Here is a 25399-nt window from a genome sequence, read left to right as displayed (position 1 = left end):
ATCGTTTACAGATGCCTGTATGCGAATCAGAAACATTTTTCAAAATGATTCCTACATTAAGATTCTTGATGAATCAATGATAAGGTCTCCATATACGATTCGTATATATTCTGTTTATATCGCGGAAACGATTCCTCTCACGAGTTATAGGTATTCTGTAAATTCTCACTCAGGATTCTCTGTGTGTTAATTACTGTATCCAATCCTATGATGTCGATCATGTCGATCACTTCGCACATTCGACTACTACTCACTATAGGATCTGAATGTTTCCCGTAGACAGAGCGCCAACACAAAACATTTTGACGAAGCGTGACAGTGACGATTAGCAATAACGACGAGAACTAAGAACTAATTTTACAGAAAGCAACTTGACACCGATCATACCACCTCAAGCCATGCAGTGCTCTCTCGGATACAATAGTTTTGCGATGATTCAAATTAATGTTACGGTTACAAAAAGGGCTACTGGTTCGTTGTTTATTCGACTTTGCACCATCATCACTAATTGGGTTGCTTGGGTTACTTGTTGTTAGAGGAGACCGAATCTACCGGGTTCGACACTAGAGGATTAATGAGTAAGGCACAGTACTAACTACTACTCTAACCCGTATTAAAATAAACTAATTCAAACTCCTAGAAAAAAAAAAGAAATCAAAACGTACAATTTTCGGAATGCTTCAGAATTTACACAAAAAGTACGCCCACAGGAGGTATTCTAGTTGGTTGATGGAATGAGTTATCGGAAATTGAAACAATGCCACCCTATCAGCCGAATTGGGAATTTCTTCAGAAAATTTTACAACCGGAAAACTTTACAAGGCTAATTGTGTTAGTCACAGTACATTATCTAGGTAATGTTTTTTTTGTAAGATTATGATTGGATATGTGGTAAAATTGCGGACTGAGGACATATTGCAATATTTCGCATCTAAACTAAAGCTGCCGGATGCAATTTGTTGATGCAATCGCGCAGCTCACAACTGCACCTTTTGCCTACAGTGTGCTCCCAGTCCAGCAGTGGCCTGGTGGGTTCAAGTGTGTGGCGTGTTTTGCTTGGTCTGTAGATATACCTGAACGGGGTGAAAAGTATTCAGCATAATGCGGGCATGATTCTGGGTGTTGCTGTTGCGAATGTGTACCACATGAATCCGGACTAACAACATGCACCGTTGCGGAAAACATAAACCTCGCGAACGATGGTGAAACTGAAAACCTTTGATTTTGTTAAAGCTAGATAGTTAAACGTTTAGTCAAATAAAAAAAATTAAACAAACGTAATTTGAGATGAGCGTCAATGAGAACCCGACACGTAAAACCCGAAAGTTGGACTCGTGAAGAGTGTTACACGTAAAGGTGACCAAAACGTAACGACATTTTTTGTACATCAAACACTGCCCCGTAACGAAACCAATTCAAGCAACAGTATAAACTTTAGACGTTTCAAATTTCGAAACATGAAACCGTCAAACGGATTTTGGTCACAATAAAATTTGGGGTTTCACGCGACGGATGAGGAAGAAACAAAACAAAGCGAATTGGATCCACTGTTGCTTTATGTGGGAGAAGAAAAGGAGTTAATCTAGCAGTTAGAACGGCCCTTAGAGAACAACACTACGGGCTCTGTTTCAAACCTTTACCTGAAGCACTTCCCAACCGCCTTTAGGTGACCGATAACGCAGATCTTGGTTTCCCGCGCATTGGCCTCACATCTGGCGCACCTCGGCCGTAGCGTCATGTTGTTGTCATCGCCAGTATCGTTCCCATTTTCGACGGACGGCTCGTCACTGTTGGCCAGCACCCCGCCGTTGAGTTCTTCTCCAGAGGGAGCATATTCTCCAATGATGGGAACAACTGAGTTGACAGTCTCATTCTCACCACTGGTGTCGAGGTCAGCACTGATCACTGGGAGTCCATCCTCGGTGCCTGACTGAAGAAGACCGTTCTCGGGATAGTCAAACCCGCGAGTCACACTACCACAACAATAATAACAATTACTAGAATCGATTAAGTCAGCGCTACCGCACTCCTGCTCTTCCTCTTTTTCTTCCATTGGCTCGGCCTCCGCTTTCTGAGTGTCACCGTCCGTGATGTCGTCGGTCGGTCGGTACGAGTCAAGGTCGTCGGTCATCGTGGTGGACCCATACAGATCACAGTTGGACGCGTTTAGGAAACAACTGGAATCTCCGAGGAGCGTACTTTTTGTGTCATTCCGTTCGCTACACAATGAATGGGGGTTAATAATAGAGAAGGGACAGAGGAAATTTAGAAGGGAAAGTCTGTGACAGACAGACAGAGGTTTTTGGGTAGTCCTTCAGTCGTCTAGCAATGTGAATGCTTTTTAGCAGCATGTTTGTTTATTAAATTTATAGATGATGAATTAAAGTTTTTTTAAAATTTGATCTAGTGTAACTTTTGAATAAAATATGCTCTTTGTTGGAAAACAAATTTGAATCTTCAGCATCCACATTGCTCTACAAAAGTATCTTTCTGGCTCTAGATGAAGTAGAAGAATCAACTTCGCATACGTAGTCAAATAGGTAGTCCATAACATAAATAGAAATAAGGGAAAAACAAGTTGTTCACCAAAAAGGTAAGAAACTTAGAAGACGTCAACAAATTACGAACCAAAGCCTAATGGAAACAAGGCCAACGTATATAGAGAAAAGAAGGAAGAGTAAGGGAAGTAATCAAACAGAACAAAAACTAAGGCCAATATGGAAACAAAAATAAAACAGAACAAATAATTTAAAAAAGTATGCACACCAACACAGGCGCCGAATTGTTATCCGAGAGAGTATAGCCTAAAAGCGGAATACCTCTTGACATCGTACGTGTCGACAAGGGCCATAAAACCGTCGGGGAAAGCGATCGCGAAGGAAACCATCGCCGCCAGTTCGCCCTCGCTCGATTCCTCCGTCGAGATGTCCAGGATTTTCGACAGCTCGATCCGATGGTTGATGGCCAGTTCCAGCAGGTCACGTTTGTCGCCTTTGGGCGTGGTGGAATGTGGGGAAAAGATTTAATACTCTCACCGTAACTACATTGCTAAAACTTTAGATTGGAATAAAAGATAAGCTTACCGGATTCTTTGTGTCCCAGGACACGTGTCTTCAATTCTTTGGTGCCGGTAAATGATGTAATATATGCGTGAGCGTGGGTGCCCTTTACCGGAATGTTAAAAAGTTTGCCCGCCAGAACGTTAGACGTACCGTCAAACCCACCTAGAAAAAAAAAGAATAATCAATTAATGCGATACTAGGAGTTTGGAATGGGAAAAAACGAAAGTTCTACTATCACCAACAGTGAGTCAGAAAAAGTTCCTCGTCATGCCACCTATTCAAATCACCCACGTGTTTACACGCCCTTTTTGCTCTCCTCCTCTCGCGGCTTCAGCACGTCAAGAACCAAGTGTGTTCAGGACCATATAACTGGTCGTACCAGCCAACAGCTAACCGTAGCTCTCTTACCCCTTTCGAAGAGCCAAACCGAGTCTGTAGCAACATCATAAACTAAACACGAAATCGCGATGGAATTATTGATCAATCTTTGTTTATAGCGAATGAAACATTAGTTCCGCAGTCGCGGTTGGGCCGAACTAACGAACAATTGGAAAGCCACAAGCGATGACGAAGTATTGCAATTATTACGCCTGGCGACTCGGCACCATTGCATCCCCCCTTGCACGCGCGCTTTTCACAGGACTCTCTGGTGTAGAGAATCTGTGCGTTATTCTGCGGCTCGAATGTGAAATGTTTGCTAGTAGTAAAAAAGAGTTTCAGTTAGTGGCTATAATTTTGCGCCAACTGTAAGTTTTTTAATTGGAGCACGTAGAGTAGAACAGCATGCATCAATTTAATTAGTGTAGAAAACTGATCATGTCGGTGCGTGTGTGCGTCAGATAAACACAAGATAAGTTTTCTCAGCAATGATTAAATTAATTTAACAGGGAATGTTTTTCGAATGGAGACTGGTTTCGAAAATTTGATTTTTAAAATACCAATAAACTCACTTGATTTCCCTGGCAATCAACCGAGCAGATAATTTTTTGCTGAATACATTTTATTTATTGTAGACTTAGTTTTAAAAGTATGGAACTAAAACGAAGATATGTTATAATACGACGATTCTCTAGAAACCAGGAAAATCAGGACATGTCAAAAAATTTGTAACTCGATCCAAGAAATTAGATAATGTCAGGGAAATCAGGGACTGTAATAAGAGGAAAACGATGATGACTTAAGAACAATATAACCCTTCAACTGCGGTCAAGAATAGCCATCAGTATTTAATTTGTTATGAATGGTAAATAGCTATCCGTTGCAATACCACAGCGAAGTTAACGGAAAAAAACATTTTCACTGGAACAAGTGTCGGTTTTATATGAAGAAATTGTAGCCAAAGGTCATAGGTGATAAGGTGGTCACAATTACACAATATGTAGTAATCTTGCCTCATGTTACAATCGTGAATCTCCAATCCCATCACTTTTCATTGATAGATAATTTTTGAACAGATCTTTTACTGTTCAAATCTACCATACAAATCTACCACAACAAATCTACCATAGACGCGCTACATTTGCTGGTTAGCGAAATCGAGAAAACTATCGAAACAAAAGAAATTGCACTGGCTACATTTCTTGACATCGAAGGAGCATTTGATAATGCCTCCCATCTCTCAATGCGCAAAGCTATGAGCAAGCCCGGCATCGATGACATTTTAGTAAATTGGATTCATGCTATGCTTAAACACCGGGAAATCATCGCCCACTTAGGGGGTGTACGCCAAAAGAGAAAAACAACTAAAGGATATCCGCAAGGGGGTATTCTCTAACATTTGCTTTGGTCATTAGTTGTTGACGACCTTTTGATAAACCTCACTGAAAGGGGCTTTGAGGTAATCGGTTTTGCTGACGATATAGTAATTATTGTCAGAGGAAAATTCGATTGCGTTATATCCAACCGTATGCAATCGGCCTTAAATTTCGCACTGAAATGGTGCAGGACAGAGGGTTTATCTATAAATCCTTCGAAAACAACTATTATTCCCTTCACACGAAGGAGGAAGTAAACACAATAAAGAAATTACGGCTCGATGGCACTGATCTGAACACATCTACTGAAACTAAGTTTCTAGGAATATGGTTTGATCATAAATTAAACTGGAACACACACATTGAAAATGCAATCAAGAAGGCGACTAGCACTCTGTGGGTGTGTAGCAGAACCATTGGTAAAAACTGGGGTTTAAAACCCAGTATGATACACTTATTATATAAAAAAATAATTATACCAAGACTCACCTATGCCTCGCTAGTGTGGTGGCCAAAAACTAATGAAACGGCCGCTCAAACAAAGTTAGGCAAACTACAAAGGCTAGCTTGCGTATCAGTTTGCGGAGCTATGAGAAGTACTCCGACGAAGTCTTTGGAAGCAATTTGTCATTTCCTTCCACTTCATCAAACGGTGCAACTGGAGGCGGTAAAGAGTGCCCTAAGGCTGAACCGTCACAAAAACTTTCTAGACGAAAATCTAACAGGTCACATCAAAATACTGAAAAATTTTCATATAAACGAACTTATAGTGAGAAACGAAGACTGGCTGGAAAATAAGCCAAATTTCGACACTCCCTATAAAATCATTGAGACCGAACAGGAATTTTGGGAAACAGGAGGTCCAGCAGTTCGACAGGGCTCAATAATCTTTTACACCGATGGTTCTAAAATGAATAAAGCCACCGGAGCTGGCATCACCGGGCCAGGAATAAATGAATATATCTCTATGGGAAACTGGCCAACAGTTTTTCAAGCTGAAATATACGCAATCATGGAATGTGCATACATCTGTCTAAAGATAAATCACAGACACGCAAAAATCTGTATCTTCTCCGACAGTCAGGCAGCACTCAAAGCGCTTAAAGCACCCATTTGCAAATCAAAACTTGTGTGGGAATGCATTCTTTCACCTCGGCAGCTAGCACAAAAAAAACAGGTTTTACTATACTGGGTACCAGGACACTGCGGAATTGAAGGCAATGAAAAAGCCGACTCATTAGCAAGACAAGGCTCTTCTGAAAATTCTATAGGACCAGAACCCTTCTGTGGCGTCTCATCAAGAGCGTTAAAAATAGAACTAGATGAGTGGGAGAGGATGGTCATAAGTAAAAATTGGAATGCTGTATCTGGTTTACGGCAATCAAAAAAATTTATAAAACCAAATTACGCAAAAACCATGACGCTACTTAGGCTCAATAAAAAAGACCTAAGTACGATAACAGGACTTTTCACTGGTCACTGTCCAAGTAAGTACCATCTGAAGAAGATGGGTAAACTCAATGACGAGTATGCCGCTTCTGCGAACTTGAGAATGAAACCTCTGAACACCTACTTGGCGAATGCATAGTATTAATACAACGCAGGCTGCGTGTCCTCGGTAAAGGATTCCTAAGTCCTTCTGAAATCTGGAACGAAAGCCCTTCTCAGATATTACACTTCATTCGAATTGTGATACCTGACTGGGATACACGTGCGAATCAAAATTGGACATCAACTCAATAATAGTTATGCGCCGAAATTGAATGCACCTAGATTAAGGCGGAGCATACCACAATAGATCTACTACCAATGGTCGCAGTGGTTCAGTCTCCAACAGGAAAAAAAATCCGTTACTGTTTGCTTCATGGTCGTCTCCTGCCTAAACTTGTAGTGTCTAGAAGTTTTGGTTCAAAATTTGATGGTTACGGTGTTATTTGCACATTTTCTTCCTCTTTACATGTTTATTTTGCTGACATGATAAGCTGATTGATTGGAATAAATTTCGCTGCTATGATACCGAACTAGCAGCATCTCCCGAAAGTTGAGCATCACGCGGAATAGGTAAATTTCTCGTGTTTCTATTGCCTTAGGAAGTTGTGGTTTTCAGCAAACTTGTTCAAAAACTCAAGGGGCTTTTGGATGGCAGCCAGTTTAGTACGAGATCTCACCGCTATGTGGCGCTAGTGTGCACACAATTCTATGTATTTTGACCTTAACTTATCTTGTGATTCTAAATTTCTATAAAGTTACGGGTTTCAGTAAAGTTGTTCAAAAGGTTAAGGGCTTCTGATTGGTGAACAGTGGGATACACAATTGTTCGTTTTTTTGACCTCAACTTATCCCACGATTTTTAGTTCCTAGAAAGTTATGATCTTCGGACAGTTTTGTAAGAACTTGATCGGATATCTACAGACAATAACATGTGGTCGAAAAAGCTCTAAAAAAAGGCTTTGATCTTCTAAACCAGTATACCGCAGACGGCAACGTTTTGTTTTCCACCGATTTCCTTCATTCTTGCAGCAATCGATTGGAAAATTACACACGCATTCGCCCAAATGCAGAAAAATGTTGTTCGATTTTACGAACTATTGTACTATTGAAAATTGCCAAGCTTAGTTGAAATGAAAAATACGTCCTTTGATTGGTCGCTCGCTGGCTTTCCCCAAAAGGGTCGACAGAATAGTATACCTAGCAAGCCGTAGTGTAGCGGATCGCAACAGTAGCAGCAGCGGGTTTCGCCAGTATCAGCTGGCTTTTTCATCTGAAGGGCATTGGGACTAAGAGAGCCACTGCGACCGTCCTGTTGATTATCTTTTGTGGTTTGCCCCGAATGCTGTACACACATTACGAGGTACCCATGCTCATATATGGAGCAGGGTTGGTTGGTAGTAATACTATGCCCCAATTTGGTATCGCATAGTGAAAGAAACAAACGACCTTCTTGGGATTGGAATTCCATACCGGAATGTAATCTAGCACACGCAAGGACTAAACCCCGAGCTAGTGTTGGATTCTATTTTCGAACCATCTGTATGAAAGCAGATGATGCCTGATGGAAGTTCAGGACCATCCCTGCTCCACATATGGTAGTTCTGGAGTACTTTGTGATAACGTCGTATGTCTAAACGTCAACAAAAAGAGTGAGCGATGATTTGAGCTTGTGAAGTACAGGGGATATAACTCTGACTCGTTTTGTTTACGTTTAGACATACGACCTTATCACAAAGTAGTCGAGAATTGGTTTCAATCACCTTATATGGAACGTCGAGATTGTTTGTTGTTGACCGCCATGCAGTCCGATACTGCGGTGACTAAAGGGGTGAATTTCAACTCCCTTAGAATGCGAAGACGACCCACCTGATCGCTTTCGAAGATTGTTTTGTTTTGTTGAAGGCTTAGTGCACCAAGCTCTACCTCTTTTTTTTTACATGAACAAGTAGAGGTAGTAGGCAGAGCATGGCCTCCGAAGCTGCCGTTTGTGCGCTAGAAATGGAAAGACAGGCCAGTCTTTGAGCTTTGTTAAGCTTTGCTTGGGCCACTTCATTTACTTTTTGCCATAACTTGCTTAATAGTGCATTGACCACCAGCGACCAAAGAGAGGGAGAGGAGAGGACTCCCCTTGTAAACAGCCTTTTGTCGCTGAGACGGTGGTTGAAGCATCTTCCAATGTGGCTGTGATATCTCTGCTCGAGAGCATTTTCTGAATCCAGCTCATTGTAGTGTTATCAACTTTTCTTCTAGAGGAGGGCTGTATTGATCGAAGTATAGGATGTATTGTCAAAAGCGCCTTCAATATCAAGAAAAGCTATACTTCAGCGACTTTTCGATGAGTCACTATGCCATGGAGAGCAGTTTCCGTCGATTTGCCAAGTTGGTAAGCGTGCTGATCTTTATGTAATGGCGAGTGCTTGAGAAACTCATTGCGAATATGGCTATCTGCAATGTTCTCCTTTTAACTTCAGGAGTGTAGATGTGAGGCTTATGGGCCTGAAGGTCTTAGGTTTGGTCTTTTCTTCCTACCTTCGGTATGAAAATCACTTTGACTTTCCGCCGGTTAACTGAAATATAGCCTAGGGTGAAGCTTACGCGGCAAAGATGTATCAGTTCGGGCATTATGATCCCATCTGATTTTTGTATAAAGATGGGTAGAATGCCATCTGGTCCTGGAGACTTTATAGGTTTAAAAAAACTGAATGCCCAATTTATTTAAGCTTTCGTGAACAACCTTCGAGAGAGCAGAATTGAGTCGTTGGGCGCAGCACTCTGTTGCTTCGACGATGGTTGCTCGGTTATACCTGTGGACCAAGGAATATGCGTGAACCTAAGTGATTCCTTAGGTGTGACTGACATCCTCATTTTTTAACTTTTCTAGACCGTTGGTGTGGTCTATGGACATCGTTCTTTGGAGTCGTCGGGCTCCGGGCATCATATGGATACCCTCGCACAACTTGATTCTACAAATTCTTTTAGCCTTGTGGAGCTCAGCGTTGTACTTGATGACTGACGCTCTTTATTCTTCCCAGTTGGATGTGCTTTTAGCCCTGTTGAACAAGCGCCTGGCCTCATGGCGGAAGCTATTGAGCGTTTCATTCCATCAGGGTACGTTGCGACACACAAACCTCTTCTTTAGGAAACAGCTCCCAAGTAACAAAAGTGGTTTTATCACGGTTTTATAGCGCTGTTTAAGCTGTATTAAGCGCTATAAAACTTTGATTAAACCAATATTGTTACTAGGGCTGGCCATTAGGGTGTCCCAAAATTGCACAAGACTGGGGCTCACCCTCCAGATGATAGAAAATGGTGTTACGAACAAACTTTTGTTCGGCGGCAGCTCTAGAAAATGATGTTTTCAACTGGCCCCGATGACTTTTTTAAAAAAATCGGTTTTTCTTATGTTAGATCCAAAAAACATGTCCAGTATTTCAATTTTCCATGAAACCTAATCCTTTTATATTTTTCAAAGGTTCCTTAGGGTCCAAACTGTAAGGGAAAAATTCGTTTCGGATTGATTATCGTCAATTTATTTTCCTAAAAAAATTCTATCGTTTGGAAAAGAGATTTTTCAAGAATACTTTGACATTCAAACAATAAAAGTGGGTATTAAACCAAATGCTCTTACCAACTGAATACCATTAAAAGTTGGGAAATTTTATGAGGAAGAACATTGCCAAAGACTACATGGCTCTGAAATAACTTGATTTATTCGTGTTATCGTGATTTACTGTTGAATAAAAAGTTACATTTTGATGTTTTCCAATATTAAAATGTTCATTTGCCGTATCATATAGTGTTATAATTTCAACTAAATCTCCTGCTACTCAAAAGGCCCGTTCTGCAGGGTCATTGATAACTGTTAGCTTCAACATTTCGATTTGGCATCAAGATAATAATTTCTTTCTATGCAGGCCTTGGAATCTTTCTGAATAAAAAACTTGATACCAAACCGCAGTCTATCGAAGAAACTTTAGTGACTTCTTTGTGAGTCCACTAGGTTTTTTACAGACGAAAATTCTTTTACTCTTGAATTGTCGTTTTCACTGCTCACTTTTTTCAAGTTTTGTACCACCTCCTCTTCGATAAAAATGTTAATGATGAGTCGAAATATATATTTGCGCGGACTGAACTTCAATATTTATTTCGCAAATTTCTAGTAGAGTCTAACGGAAACCGATAATTATTTCTTTTGATTTTATAAACTTGATAATATTTATTCAATTTTTTCACACGACCTTGATTATTGTAGGAAAACATTAAAATTCAACTTTTTATTTCACAGTAAATCACGAATAACTCAAAATCAAGTAATTTTAGAGCCATATAGTCTTTGGCAATGTTCTTCCCCATAAAATTTTCCAACTTTTAATGGTATTCAGTTGGTGAGAGCATTAGGTTTAATACCCACTTTTATTGATTGAATGTCAAAGTATACTTGAAAAATCTCTTTTCTAAACGATAGATTTTTTTTAGGAAAATAAATTGACGATAGTCAATCTGAAACGAATTTTTCCCTTACAGTTTGGACCCTAAGGAACCTTTAAAAAATATAAAAGGATTAGGTTTCATGGAAAATTGAATAACTGGACATGTTTTTTGGATTTAACATAAGAAAAACCGATTTTTTCAAAAAAGTCATCGGGGCCAGTTGAAAACATCATATTCTAGAGCTGCCGCCGAACAAAAGTTTGTTCGTAACACCATTTTCTATCATTTGGAGGGTGAGCCCAAGACTTGTGCAATTTTGGGACACCCTACTGGCCGTAAATTTCTTCTCTTGAGCTTCCTTCCGGGGAAGTCCCGGGATGGAGTTTTTCGGGAAATTTGAATTTTCCGGGATTCTCGAATGTTTTTTGCAATGAAAATTATTAAAATTGTGTACACTTTTGTGCAAGGTTGAGTAGGATTGTATGATCGTGTGCTTATGAATGACTTTTATTTACCTCACCTATTTCGGATTCGTAATCTTATATAAACAAACCCGGCCTTGAACAGTGTGAATCATCTCTTGAACCTTCAACAGATAACACAACAATGTCACTTTATTGAATAGCCTGCGATCTAGCCGAAAAATATCCGAACTATAGCAATGCATAGTGTTATATTTTGCTGATTTCGTGCTCTTACTAGCGTCCTTACATTCGATTAAAGTGATAGTAGGTACTTTATTTGGAAAAGTTTTATTCTATTGCGCCAAATTTCTACCTCTTAAATTTAAAAAAGAAATGTAAATAGTTCTATACGGAATGTTCAATCGATTCATAATTTTCATATAACTTTTTTCCAAGACTTTTCACATTTCCTAATATCTTCTATAAAGTTACTTTACGAACTATTTCAATTTTTTGTGTTATGATTACATTTAAAGTTAAGTAGAGCGAGCAATGTATGTAGTTTTGCGAAAAATGAACGAAAAGACAAAATGTTACTAAGACTTAAAAAAATCCTCATCCAGACGAGACTCGAGCCCGCAATCTCCGATGTCATCGGAGGTTGCGGAATCGAGTTCTATCGGAATGAGAAAAAAAATCTACAGGGTGTTCAATAAGTTCCAATACACTCTACAAATGTGTAAAAAAAATACAAGATATTAGTTTTTGAGCCAATTGAGATCACGTTTATTGAGGAGCCTTTACGACATATTAGCTAGGAGTAACCTACCCCTCTCCCCCTTTGTGCTGTATGACGAGCTTGAGATGTTTCACGAAAGAATCGCACGCGGCACGTACCTGGAGCCAGGAAATGAGCTTTTTAAATTGAGCCCTAATGTTTGCTCTGCTTGGCCAGCATGTACGACCCAAAACCATCATCAAATTCCAGGGGATCTAAGCTCGGGGAGCTGGGAGGCCACAAAGTCTTATCGAGAGAATCAGTCAAATCCTCCAGACAACACGCTTAGGCGATATTCGCTGTGTGGGCTGGTGCGCTGTCCTGTTAAAAAACGTAATGATTCTTTCGAAGGCCACAACCTGCTCAAGATCCTTGGCTTTACAGTACGCGGCGTTGTTTTTCACGTTTTTGTCGATACGCTCCCACGGCTGGAGACTCCAAACCGTCATCGACGCGGCACTTTGGAACCGCGGGATGTTGATATGGGGCGGGGGATACTAGCCGACGTCGGCGCCCACAGCCGATCAGTTTGAACATTGTGCGGCTGTTGCAAAACAAAGAGTTTCTCATCAGCAAACACGAACTCCTGACTTGCATGCCGTGCAAGAACTTTACTACGACGTACCGGTAGTCGTTCATCGTGCGCGGCAAACAAAGAACTAATAACAGCAAGTCGACATAGTGCCTGTCGGTCAGCCTATATATGAAGCTGAAATCGACACTAATACCAACACACAAAATGCAGCTGGTGCGCACCTACACAACATTGTAAACTTGTATTCGAACTTATTGAATACCCTGTAAGTCTAAGTCACACCTGTTCTCGTTTATTTTTTGGATTTTTTTACTACACTTCCTACAAAGTTATTAGCCACACCAAAATATATATTTTGCTGAACATTTTACTTCGCTATAGTTCACAATAAAAACAAAAAAATCCAAAAGAATATAGGATCATTTGTCTAATAGAGGCCTTTCGATTGTTTTAATTTTAAAAATTCTGTTGTATGAAAATTCATACTTTTTAAATAATTTTATTATTTCTGAAGATAACGTTTTACAGTATTCAATCCAAATTTGAGCCCGTGAAAATCGCACAATTTTGTAGAATAATAGAAAAATGTGAATTTTAGGTCAATATTTTTTTACACATGACATCATCCAAAGTGAGACAATAATTGGTATATAATTTTTATCTTTCCAAACCAATTCCTGAATTAAAAAAATCAGGACCATGTTTTTCAAAACTCATAGATAGTTAGTTAAAAAAAAACTCTAACTTGTGTCAAACATTACATATTTTCGTCAAAGGTTGTCGATAAACAAATTAAACATTCAAATCCGGTTGCGTCTTCAAAAACTTAAGCAACTCTGTGCAAGTATAAGTGAGATTACTTTTTACAGATGAGGGGCCTCTTAGATTCAACATGTAACTGAGAATATTCTGATTTCCAAATGTTGGTAGTCTGTGAAAATGTTCGTTCAACGGCAGTGGATGTTCCCGGAAGGCACAAAATAAATTCAACAATTTGTGCGAGCTCGAAGAAGGAAACAGCTTGAGCGTCAAAAAATTTGAAAATTTCCTTCCATTATGCATCGCTACTGGTTCTTTTCTGATTACATTTGTTGATATTTTCGGCGGAACAATAATTAAACCTAGCGTGTTGTCCGAGCAAAAATTAAAAAACCTGGACGGAATTCGAACAGTTTAAAAAATCCGAACAGGAATTTAATCCGGACACCACTCTTGGAAATTCGGACCGTCCGAGAAAAACTTCACGGTTGGTACGCTTGGTATACTTGCTAACGGTTTATGAATATTGTTTTTGAAATTTTCGTCCTCCTGTCGATTTTTTGTTTTTTTTTGTCAAAATTTCAGAAATTTTTAAATTCTGCTCGTTTCTGCAAATTCATATACAGTCATACCTCGATATAAGGCAACCTCGATATAACGAAACTTTTACCTCGATATAACGTAACTTTTTTTAATTTGCCAAAATTAAAGTACAACAATTATTTTTGGGGTGTATAATGTTCCGAATAAATGTTTTGAGTAAGTTTTGAAACCAATAAGTACCATAAAATGGGGTCAAATTGACATTTATTTTTTCAATGTTTTGTGACTGGTTATTTTTGACTACGAAAATTGTCTTAAAGGGACATAAGACAGGTTCATATATACTTTTAGGTGAAGGGATATAAGTTTTTGCGCACTTTTGAGTAACCATCAAGAATTTTGCATCAATAAAAAAAATTTTTTTTTTCGTGCTTCGATAAAACGTAACTCGATATAACGTAACGAAAATAAAAATAAAGTTGCCTTACATCGAGGAATGACTGTACTATTTTTGATTGTGACGTACGGTTTATGGGTTATGAATCATTAAATATATATGCCCGAGAATATCGGAATCTTTTAACTTTTTTTTCGAAGGAAAGTGATAAGCTCGATTATTTTGAACTCGGTGAACTTTACTTGCTCAAACATTCCTTTATCTAAATATATATATTGTTCAACATAATTTCGAATAAGGTCCTAGCAAAATCCTCAAGATGTCAGAAAACAACCGTTTGGGAGTGTAAAGTGTTCGACGATATGGCTTTAACGAAATACATTGCATACAAAATACAAGACTTTGGAACTGAGCTCAACAAACTGAATCTTTTCGAGCATTAAATTTTCCTGTAACTGAAGCATTATAGCAAAAAAAAGTCTAAAGTTTCCTGGACGGGGTTTTACGGACTGGCGGTGCAATACTTTCTGTGATTGCATGATTAAATGCATTCTCAACATATAAATTCGCTCAACGATTACTCAATGTTGTTATCAAATCGTGTGCCCTACTAATTTACGCTGATGATAATCCATTCCCAGGTTATGCTGACTATGCAGCACTTACTGAGGAAAATTAAACGAGCTTCAGGAAGACGCGGAAATATTTTCTAGTGCAGTTGCATAAAGCAGGAAATAGTTAAGAGTTCGCTTCATGAACGGCTGTCAAAAGTTGTCTTGCTAGTAGTATTATCTGCTTACATGCTGAAAATGTAAAGTTGAATGAATTATATCTAGTTTTGATGAGTTTAGTCATGCACATCGGCTTTCACTCGCTCGTGCATCTATGTCAGCCGGATGCGTTAAATAGCAGAGTAGTAATTGGATCGATCGTAGCTGACTCAGGAGATAATAACTGCGATTAAAGAAATTGCTCGTACAATCAGGTGCTGAACACTTTAACTGTACACAATTTTTAGAAGCTCATATGCAAAAACCATGATTAAAATCATTCAAATGTTACCGATTTAGATTTTTCAATTTCAATTGCATGTGTAATTTGATGGAAAAAACTTGCGTCATTGGCAATGACTTACAGCCAAAACAGACAGACAAAACACGGTTCAACCCTTGGCAACCTCAAACAACCCATGAGGTATTTCTGTCGCTCATACATTGTTCCCGTTGAGCTTTCGCGATACGTTTTCCGTTAAACAACGTCACTGTCAAGGGAATTTCAGGAGGGCAACTGCTGCTGCTGCTCCTAAGAAGGAAAATCATGTTCGATTTGTTATTTTCTCGACTCGACACGAACGTGAATTCGGAAAGTGGTGCCAAAATATCTTTCCTTGACTTGTAACTTGCTGTAAATCCATATCAGTTGAATAGTTCGGAACAAGATTGCTCTGACAACACTGGTCGTACTGGGGCATACATCGATTTGTTGAATGGTTACAAAACTTGCGCCCAAAAACACGAAAGGTGTACAATTTATTGCCAAGGTTATTTGCCAGCACTGACAGTTTTGATGCTTTCGCGTGAGTGCAGTTCTGAATTTCCACCCGCGCGCGCTCCGAATTGGCACGGACAAGATGGCATATTGGGATATCTGACACATTTAGCTGCACTCCGACATCCGTTACGTTGATTCACATCGCGTGATTCACCGAATTCTGTTGTTTATCTTGAATCCGCTGACAAATTTTCGATTGTTTCTACCATCAATAGCTGCAGAGCTATCAATACTATTATTTCTAACACGAATGAATGAATCGCTCCGAATCTATTTGTTTGGTATATTATGTTGGTAACCCATAAGAATTTCTGCCGGTTTGCTAACCGTATGTATAGAAAACATGCATAAGCGTAGTGCCGACTCACCAATGTAGCAGTACTTCGAAGCCGAAAGGCCTCCGTCAGGCCCTTGAGCCCGACGAAGGCCAAACTCGAGCAGATTGATGTGCCGCCCAGCCACCATGCGATACCGTGCCGCGTTCGTAGCCATCAGGCTGTAATTTGTGAAAAAAAAAAAACGGAATCGAAGGTTCGAGGTGAGCCATACTATTTGTAAACAAAACTTTTTGATTGAATCAGATTGCACTTGAAACCTGCCTCGCGTAGTTCACCAAGGTCAGCAGAGTTGTTTCCAGCAATTGCACTATAATCAGTGGCCCAGCCACTTTGATGAGAGGGATTCTGATGGGGAAGAAAATAGAAAGTTATTTTAATAGAACGACCGCCAAGAGAGAAAATTGCAAACCTAGGAAATGCTACCGAACCCTCCGCAATAGCGTACAACGTTACGTCCTTCGCCGTCAGCTCGCTTAAGTATTCGAAGAATTCTTCCTCAATACCTTGTGGCAAAGCATGCTTCAAGTATTCAATGTCTGCGGAAAACAGATAGTCAATCAGGTTGTCGTAAAAAGTGTGAATTTTACCGTCTTACCTGTTTCGGAGTAGTGAAAATTTTCCATGAACTTGAGACACTCCTCCAAACCGGCAAAGATCGTGAATTCGCCCTGGAACGGGTTGGTACGGAAGAACAGATCAAACACGGCATGGTCGTCCATTTTACCCGACTTCCAATATGCGTAAGCCATGGTGATTTGGTACAAATCTGCAAGAATAAAATTCAAAATACGTAAAAATTTTATTTTTTTATCAAAATTCAAGCATTTATTTTTTATGGAGTGATTTTTGGTAGACGAGATTGCGTTGCAAACTTAAAGAGTAATTTAATACTAATATCTCCTATTATCCTCCTTCTGTTACACTTCATCTCTTAGTGAGTAATACCGGACTGTAAATAGGTCAAAGAAGATAGCAGCGCAGGTGTTATCAAGACAGTATGCGGAAATTTGCATCCAGTCTACGCTGCATCTTGCACCGCGCTGTCAACACGTACAACGTATGAAGTACACTGGTAAGAGTAATTATAGTCGTGCGTGACAAACGTCAAAAAATAGTAAAAAATGTTTTAAATAAGAATAACAGAAGGGTGAACGGATAATTTAATCATTAACCTATTTACCCATCAAGAAAAATCAATGCGCTGAAATAAGTGAAAAATTGTTTAAACTAGAGGTGATCTTTGTTTTTCAAATTTATGCGAACGTACGAAATTCTCTTAATCTTAACCTTCAAAAAAATTTGGCTCTTATTACTCCATCCTGAAATTGATACCAAAATTTGCGTTATAACTTTAAGTTTCCACAAAAAATTCAAAGTTGCCTTGTTTGTCATCTAAAATGTTTGTTCAAAGGACTTTTGTTTCCCAGTGTACCTTTTTTTAGAAGCATCATTATTACCCTGCATCTCATTCCTAGAAAGTTTTTCTATTCAATACTTGAATAAATACACCCCATCACAGAAAACCAGAGAGATCTTTGAATTTATGTAGAATTGCCTATCATCAAGAAGCCCCATAAGTATAAATCAACGCAGAAACTGTGCACGCAATCTCGCCCTGGCAACAAAGTTTTAGATCAATGCTTATCTCGTACGTTTTGTTTGTAAACACAGTTGCTTTTCCGCTTTCTGATATTTTTAGTGCTTTGGTTTCGTTTCGTTCATGATTGGCAACAGGAGCCGCGATTCTAATCTAATCGTATCGCATAGTACTGTTACACATGCAAGATTTGCAATATTTTACAATAAGTGAATTTCTGGGATAACTTTGACGTGAAATATTAAATAAATGATGAGCACGATACGACCAGTGTATTTTATATGATGTGCACGTTTTGACAGCAGGGATCAAGAAACAATAAACGACATGCACATTTCTGCATACAATGTTGATAACACCTGCATTGCTATCTACTTTGGCCCATTTATGATCCGGTGTGTCGCCCTTAAGAGATTATTTTGTTGAATTTATTTAGTATGTACCATTCACTTTTATTGGTTCAGAATTAATATCTAGGGTTGCGGCGCCATGATCACGCTCACATGGTCTGCATGCGATGCGAAAATAGCTTTAGTAAGAATGCAGGTCTGAATTAGCAGAACATCTATATGAAAAGATGCGAGGGTTTTCATGAATGTTTGAGGAGGAACAACTGTGGATTCTGCTCAAGCTGGTTTTTCCCTACTTCATATCTTTACCCTAGTAAAGATGTAGAGGTATAACGAGCACTCTATCGTAGTTCAATTGATTGGCAACGATAGTACCGAAAGATGTCCACGATAAAATTGCATCGAACGTATTTTTGGATCTTTTTGTTCAGCATTAAGTGCTCGACAAAAAAAAACACCCTAACATGCCCGACGGGGTATCCGGGTACCCACAGATTGAAACTCTTGAAACTTTGACAATTATCATCCGATTTCAATAGTTTTAGTACTAAAAGATTCAGCAACTTATCTCATTCCCGTAAATCCGTTTTTTTGGAGATATGCTCTGAAACTCAGGGTTTTTATGAATTTCTGATAATATTAATGGTATGATATATACCTCATATGAGTATTTTCGGAATCGGGATGATGTCCAGAGATCCGTGAACGACCATTTCGAATATCAAAATGGCGATTTCCACTTTCTGGGAATGAATCAAAATTGGCCGAATATCATCGGATATGGGTATTTCTGGAATCGGGATTAGGCCGAGAGACCCGAAATCAACTCCCGACGTCATTTTGAACTTTAAAATGGCGACTTCCGGTTCTGTGAAAACAGCTAAAATCGACCAAATACTAAATCATATGAGTAGTTTCGAATGCACAATGAAATTCAGAGACTTGAAAACGACCCCAGAGGCCATTTTGAATTCAAAAGTGGCAACTTCCGGTATTTAGAAATGAACCAAAAATAATAAAATACCATACCAAATATGGGTTTTTCCGAAATCGGGATGCTGTCCAAAGACCGGAAATCAACCGCAGATGCTGTTTTGAACTTCGGGATGGTGACTTTCGGTTTCTGGGAAACAGCAAAAATTGACCAAATACCACCTTATATGAATACTTTCGGAATCGAGATGATGTCCAGAGACCTGGAAACGACCCTTTCTGGAAAAAAATGGTCGAACACCACTCAAGATGAAATGAAACCGGAAGTCGCCATTTTGATATTCAAAATGGCCGCTAAGATCGTTTCCAGATCTCTAGGCAACCATATTCGATGGAATTCGGCCAATTTTGGCTCTCTTCCACAAACCGGAAGTCGCCATTATGGAATTAAAAATAGCCTCTGTGGTCATTCTCAGGTCTTCGGACATCGTCTCGATTCTGATAGTATTTGGTCAATTTTGATTCTTTTCCAAATACCGGAAGTTGCCATTTCGGAATCCAAAATGGCGCAGAGGTAGTTTTACGGTCTCTAGATATCATCTCGGTTCTGGAAATAGTTTCTATGGCCACTAGAAGCTCCGATGGAATCTGTTCCGGAAAGACCATTTTGAGGACATATCACTTTAACACCCAAAATCATTGAAATGGCCTGTAGAAGAAATTTTATGAACTTTGGACCAATAGTTGTAAGATTTTTTTCAAATATTCATGAATTCCTCAGTTTCAGAACCCGGTTTCTTAACTACAATGCTTCGAATAAAACCTATGCCAAAATGTATACGCCCTTTTAGGAAATAGCTCATGGATCTGAAAAATCTCTTTATTTGTGAAAAATGCTCAGTTTGATAAGTCAAATACATGTGCAAAGTTTCATTCAAATCAAAATTGGTCGATTAAATGTTGGCGTATTTTTATTATAAAGGGTTATTTTTCTGCTATTTGGTTTTTTGTGTATTCAGATTTGACAGTTCACGCGGGAATTCTGACAGCTGTCAAAGTCTAATGTACTTAGTTTGGTTTGCCATTTCACCATGAACAGACTTACGCCTGAACAACGCTTACAAAGAATCGAATTTTTTACCAAAATTCGTCCTCTGTGAAAAATGTTTTTCGCGCATTACGACCCTTTCCTGATCGTCATAATCGACCTACTGAGCAAGCTATTCAAGCTATTGTGACGAAATTTCAAACCAGTTTTACTCTGTTGGACATAAACCCACCAACACGTATACATAGAGTGCGTACAGAAGAAAATATTGCTGCCGTATCAGCCAGTGTAGTGGAAGACCGTGAAATGTCAATTCGAGGCCGTTCGTAGCAATTGGGCTTGTGTTATTTGACTACTTGGAAGATTTTACGAAAGGATCTTGGTGTAAAGCCTTACAAAATACAGCTCGTACAAGAATTGAAGTCGAACGACTTGCCGCAGCGTCGAATTTTCGGTGAATGGGCCTTAGAACAACTTGCCGAAAATCCACTTTTTTACCGAAAAATTGTGTTCAGTGACGAAGCTCATTTCTGGTTAAATGGGTATGTTAATAAGCAAAATTGCCGCATGTGAATCGAAGAGCAACCAGAGGCAATACAAGAATCGCCAATGCACCCAGAAAAATGCACGGTTTGGTGCGGTTTACACGCTGGATGCATCATTGGTCCGTACTTCTTCAAAGATGATCAAAATCGCAACGTTACGGTCAATGGCGCTCGCTATCGCGCGATGATTTCTGATTTTTTTTGCCGGAAAGGGAAGAGCTGGGTCTTGTTGACATGAGGTTTCAGCAAGACGGAGCAACGTGCCACACATCGCGCGAATCAATGGACATATTGCGGAATGAGTTCGGTGAGCAATTCATCTCACGAAATGGACCGGTGAATTGGCCGCCTAGATCATGCGGTTTAACACCGCTAGATTATTTTTTTGTGGGGCTACGTTAAGTCTCTCGTCTATGCGGATGAGCCAACAACAATTCCATCCTTGGAAGACAACGTTACACGCGTTATTCGCGAGATACCAGCCGAAATGCTCGAAAAAGTGACCCAAAATGGACTTTTCGTATGGACTATTTAAAACGTAGCCGTGGCCAACATTTCAATGAAATTATCTTTAAAAAGTAAATGGCATAAACCAATTTATCGGCTCAAATAAAGATTTCATACAGTTTTGTAATTTGTATGCGTTTTTTTAAAGAAAAACCAAATTCTTAAAAAATCACCCTTTACCTAGTATTTATATTATACCTAGTTACATAGTAATGGGCTATATAACTGCCAGGTCTGCTCGAACCAATCATTTTACTTATGTATGGCGGGAAGAACGGTCCTAACTTAGTAGCAGCTAATGATATACGTGATATATCAGATCACTGTTGTAAGTGGATGATATACTGGGAGCTGGATTAACCAAGCAGTAGGAGTAGCAAGCAGAGCCGCAGCAGGCGGCGATTTCAAATAAATCGCTGCCTCCCATAGCAGCGTCGACATGCAGGCGTGTCACAGGTTTTGCGGAAAGCTCTTTTAAAGGGGTAATATCCACCAAATGCTCAAAAAACAAGGCTTTTTCCATGATTTTTTTCAAATGACATTTGAGATGTAAGGTATTTCAATAATATATCATTGGAGTAAGCAACTCTTGCAGAGTAGAAATTTTTTTTTATTGGTATTTTTGTTACAAAATGGCGGCTGTGCAGCGATTGCCGCGAACCGTTTTTTTAAAGTTGTTCCGCAGCGAGCAGTAAAAGTCGTACCCAACTCCACCTATTACCGAAACAATTTTTTTTTCATTATTTACATAAGTGTCGCTAGTGAAGTACACATGATTATATTTCTGAAATTTTTCTTCGCAAAATGGTAACGGTTTGGAAGAAAAAATTCTTTCTCGACAAAAAAAATCAGCTTCAATTGTTTATAACTTTAGTTGTTGGTTATCAATCGCTAAGATCGTGTGTACTAGATAATCTAATGAAGAAGCTACAGTTAAAACTTCAAGTCAATCGGATGTAAACTTTTTCAGTTCTACTGCTCGCCGATTTTGAAAATATGGAAAAACGCGTTTAAAGTTTCAAAATGCTTTAAATCTTAAGAATTGCGATAATAAAGCCCATAATAATTTTTTTACCATCAGTCAGCTATCCCTACGCCGTAAAGTTGTCCTTCCTGGGCCTTATTTGCCTCTTCTTTTTTTTTTTGTTTGATGTAAGGCTGCGCCTACTTTTTCACGATACCGGGCATGCGATGCTCAGCGACTTTGACGCGGTTGGCGTCCGACCCCACGCAAAACACGTACATGTTCGGTCCAACGGTTAGCCCAAGAGCATGATTATGTATTAGAGGACAGTTAAAAATATCGGCATCGCCGCAGTTCGAACAAGACACAAGAATCTTGAAACCTGCTCGACTGTAAAAACCGCACATCACTATTACATTTTTCACACACTCCTAATTCAAAAAGGGCAGTAAAAGCACCGAAAATGTATGAAACAGTAGCCGAAATCCCTATCAAAATCGCGACCACGGTTTAAATCAAAAGTTTCAAATTTTTTCGCCGAGGTACTAACGTACTCCGAATCGCCTTTGAACGCATGGCGGTTAGGCGGGTATCGGTTACTAATTTTACTCCGGGTTGTTCTGGTACTTCTTCTTTTACTGCCTTTGTGGTCATACACACCTTGTCACTCATATTTAAGTACTTTTGATTGTGACTCACCGTTAAAAAGTATCAAAAAACTCAAGCAGAGAACGTACACAACAAGAACGGCTGATCGACTAAACAAAGGGAAATTGTGAGTAAACACGTGCTGTAACGGTCGAAACTTGATGAAGCGACTTCTATACTTTAAATTTGAAAAACGATATTGATCATAGGAAACTTTGTAAGCCGAGCATCGCCTAATTAAACGAAAAATGTGATATTGGAGCATAAAAGTTGTTCGGTAAAAATTGATTTAAACGAACTTTGAGTTTAGATCTGTACCTGGGCGATGTAGATTTTGATTTTACGGTAGTTAGCATGATTTGGGCCAATAAAAAAATGGCAAAAAAATTTTTTGGTGAAATTACCCCTTAAGCAGGACCACTTGTTTTCAATTGAAGTAGTATAAATGAGTTTTCCACATATGAGTACTACACTGCAGTGGAACACATATCAGTCCCACCTGCATTTTTGTCGATTTTAAGTTATGACCATCATCGGTTAGAGTCATTACTGCTTTTCAAAATAATGTGAAAAATAATATAGTTTGTTCTGTAAAATTTGCAAAAAATGTTAAGTCAGTTTGTCCCATCTAAAAAGTAATCGCGTATCAGTTCCATAATGGATATTATAGAAAATACCGTTTGTATTCAAAGTTTGAATGCTTTTTTCCACAACATTTTATTCTGCTTTGTTAATGTTAAGTAAAACTACACGAAAAAAAAAAACAAATTAAAAAAGATCGAAAGTAGTTAGATCAAAACAGCGACTATCTTCAAAGGAGCTATCGGCATATGCGTAATAACAGGGTTGAAAGTGGTCAAACTGGTCAGAACAAGTGACTTTAGTAACCAAAATTTCGAAAAAAGTGACCAAAAAGTGACTTCAAAGCTCGAAAAAAGTGACCAAAAACTGACTTAAAAACTTGAAAAAAGTGACCAGGCTTTTTCTGATTGTCTTGCATAAATCGTTCAACAGTTTTTTTCAAAACATAATGTGAGATTTTTAAAGAAATTAAAATAAATATTTGCATAACAGAACATTACGCTAAAATATGAAACATGTTGATAAACCGATAAAGCTAAGATCGGTGATGACAATTCAACAATTATAAAATCAGTATAAAAAAGCAGAGATAAAAGACACTATAGAGCATTTCCAATTTAAAACCAAGAGAATCGAATCCAACTTGAAGCATAGAGGAAAAAGCTGTTTTTGCTCTCCCAATTAAAAATTTAAAAAATATCCGCTAAAGCGCATATCGTTTTATACTGTTTTCCGATGAGTTACTTATTGTTTTATGAGGAAAAATATTTTTTCCTTACTAATGAACACATTCTAGATTTTCTAATGTTTTCTAAAGACCCTAACCCTCTGAAACATTGAATAGGTAAATTACAAAGCTAACACTTGCATAAACTTGCACATACAACCGACTCTTCAAGATGCTGCCGATCGATAAGGGTGCCAAAGGAATGTATAGGAACAAAATGAGCTTCGAATTTCGTTTGGCGGTAGGGCGCAGAAATTTCGTTTTCTCAAATAAAAAATTGCAATGCCAATTTTCGTTCGATCGTACTTCGGCCAGTGGTTTCACTCAAGAAATTGTCGAAGCCGATTGCTTTATGCAAAATGTTCTCAAAATGCTTTAACATCGAAATCTGGTACTATCTTAAAAAATGTTTTTAAAAAAAATCGATGCTGTTTTTTTTCATCGGTCAAAAAATAAACCTTTGATCACTACCCAATCCAATTGAGCTGAAATTTTGCATCCAAAGGTGAGAACACGAAACTTTTAGCCCTACCGCTAAACGAAACTCAAAGGACTATATTTTTTCAGACATTCCATTGGCCCCAACTAAAAAATTCCCAGAAAGTCGATTTTTAAAAAAAGCTCAGACATTTTATAAATTTTATTATTTTAATGCAAGGCATTTAGCATAAAAAAATCTATTTCGACACTCTCATGAAATTTTTTTACTTCGGAAAGTCGGTTTTCGTCTGTAATGTTTGGTTTTGAAATAATTCGACTTTGTACTTAGAAAATTATCGAGCTTGGAAAGTGAATTTATTTTAAATGGAGGATTTGTTTGCAATTAATGAGATATTCATGACAATCAGTGGCAAAACGCTGGGTAACAACCGGGCGGGAAATTTGCAAGTCAACTGCAAGGTTGCAGTAAAATTATCTTGTAGCCAGTAATTGTAATTTATTATATTTTCAAATGAAATAATAACAGCATTTGAAGCAAAGCAAAGCCTTGGTGCTACATTCCGTATTGAAACTCGACCTTCTGTTTATTTTACATAGACATCGCAGTCAACAGTTTTAGTGTACAGGACAATTGCAGGGCTAGCGCAACGATCCTGCTGAAACTAACATTCTCACCCGAACCGGGACTCGAACCTGCGACGACTGGCTTGTTAGGCCAGCATCGTATCTCAAGACCAGCTGGAAGGGAATAACAGCATTTATTCAGTTTAATACCAATTCATGGTTTTAGCAGATTTTAACACGTTTTGGCTTAGCAACAGCAAATTGTCCATTAACATCATCAAAATCAGTAGAGTATGCACGGTCGTTTTCAATTGACAATAGGTAATTGATAACACTCGTCGACAGAAGCGGAAAAAAATTCTAAGCTTTAACCGGAAAAATAAAAAATTATAGCTTTTAACCGTTCCACAGAGGAGTAACTCGAGTGAAACCTGGCCAAACTTATTTTCG

General features: G+C 38.7%; 1 protein-coding gene across 4 annotated transcripts in view; it reads right to left on the bottom strand.

The window, feature by feature from the left end:
* Positions 1 to 25399, bottom strand: part of LOC129733353 (nicotinate phosphoribosyltransferase) — a 63930-nt gene that overhangs the window by 21625 nt on the left and 16906 nt on the right. Inside the window, exons 2-8 of one of the 4 annotated variants that reach the window (XM_055695167.1) lie at positions 16639 to 16809; positions 16453 to 16579; positions 16305 to 16388; positions 16074 to 16201; positions 3084 to 3224; positions 2820 to 2991; positions 1641 to 2219 (exon numbers count right to left, since the gene is read on the bottom strand). In XM_055695167.1, the coding sequence (XP_055551142.1) occupies positions 1641 to 2219; positions 2820 to 2991; positions 3084 to 3224; positions 16074 to 16201; positions 16305 to 16388; positions 16453 to 16579; positions 16639 to 16809 (1402 nt within the window). The remainder of the gene's footprint in view (positions 1 to 1640; positions 2220 to 2819; positions 2992 to 3083; positions 3225 to 16073; positions 16202 to 16304; positions 16389 to 16452; positions 16580 to 16638; positions 16810 to 25399) is intronic. The other 3 variants (XM_055695168.1, XM_055695169.1, XM_055695170.1) reach the window with 3 other exon arrangements.

This window comes from Wyeomyia smithii, chromosome 3 (genome assembly GCF_029784165.1).
Source record: "Wyeomyia smithii strain HCP4-BCI-WySm-NY-G18 chromosome 3, ASM2978416v1, whole genome shotgun sequence".
Lineage (NCBI taxonomy): Eukaryota > Metazoa > Arthropoda > Insecta > Diptera > Culicidae > Wyeomyia > Wyeomyia smithii.
The sequence above is the reverse complement of the archived record's forward strand: the minus strand, read 5'-3'. Positions and strand labels throughout refer to the sequence as shown.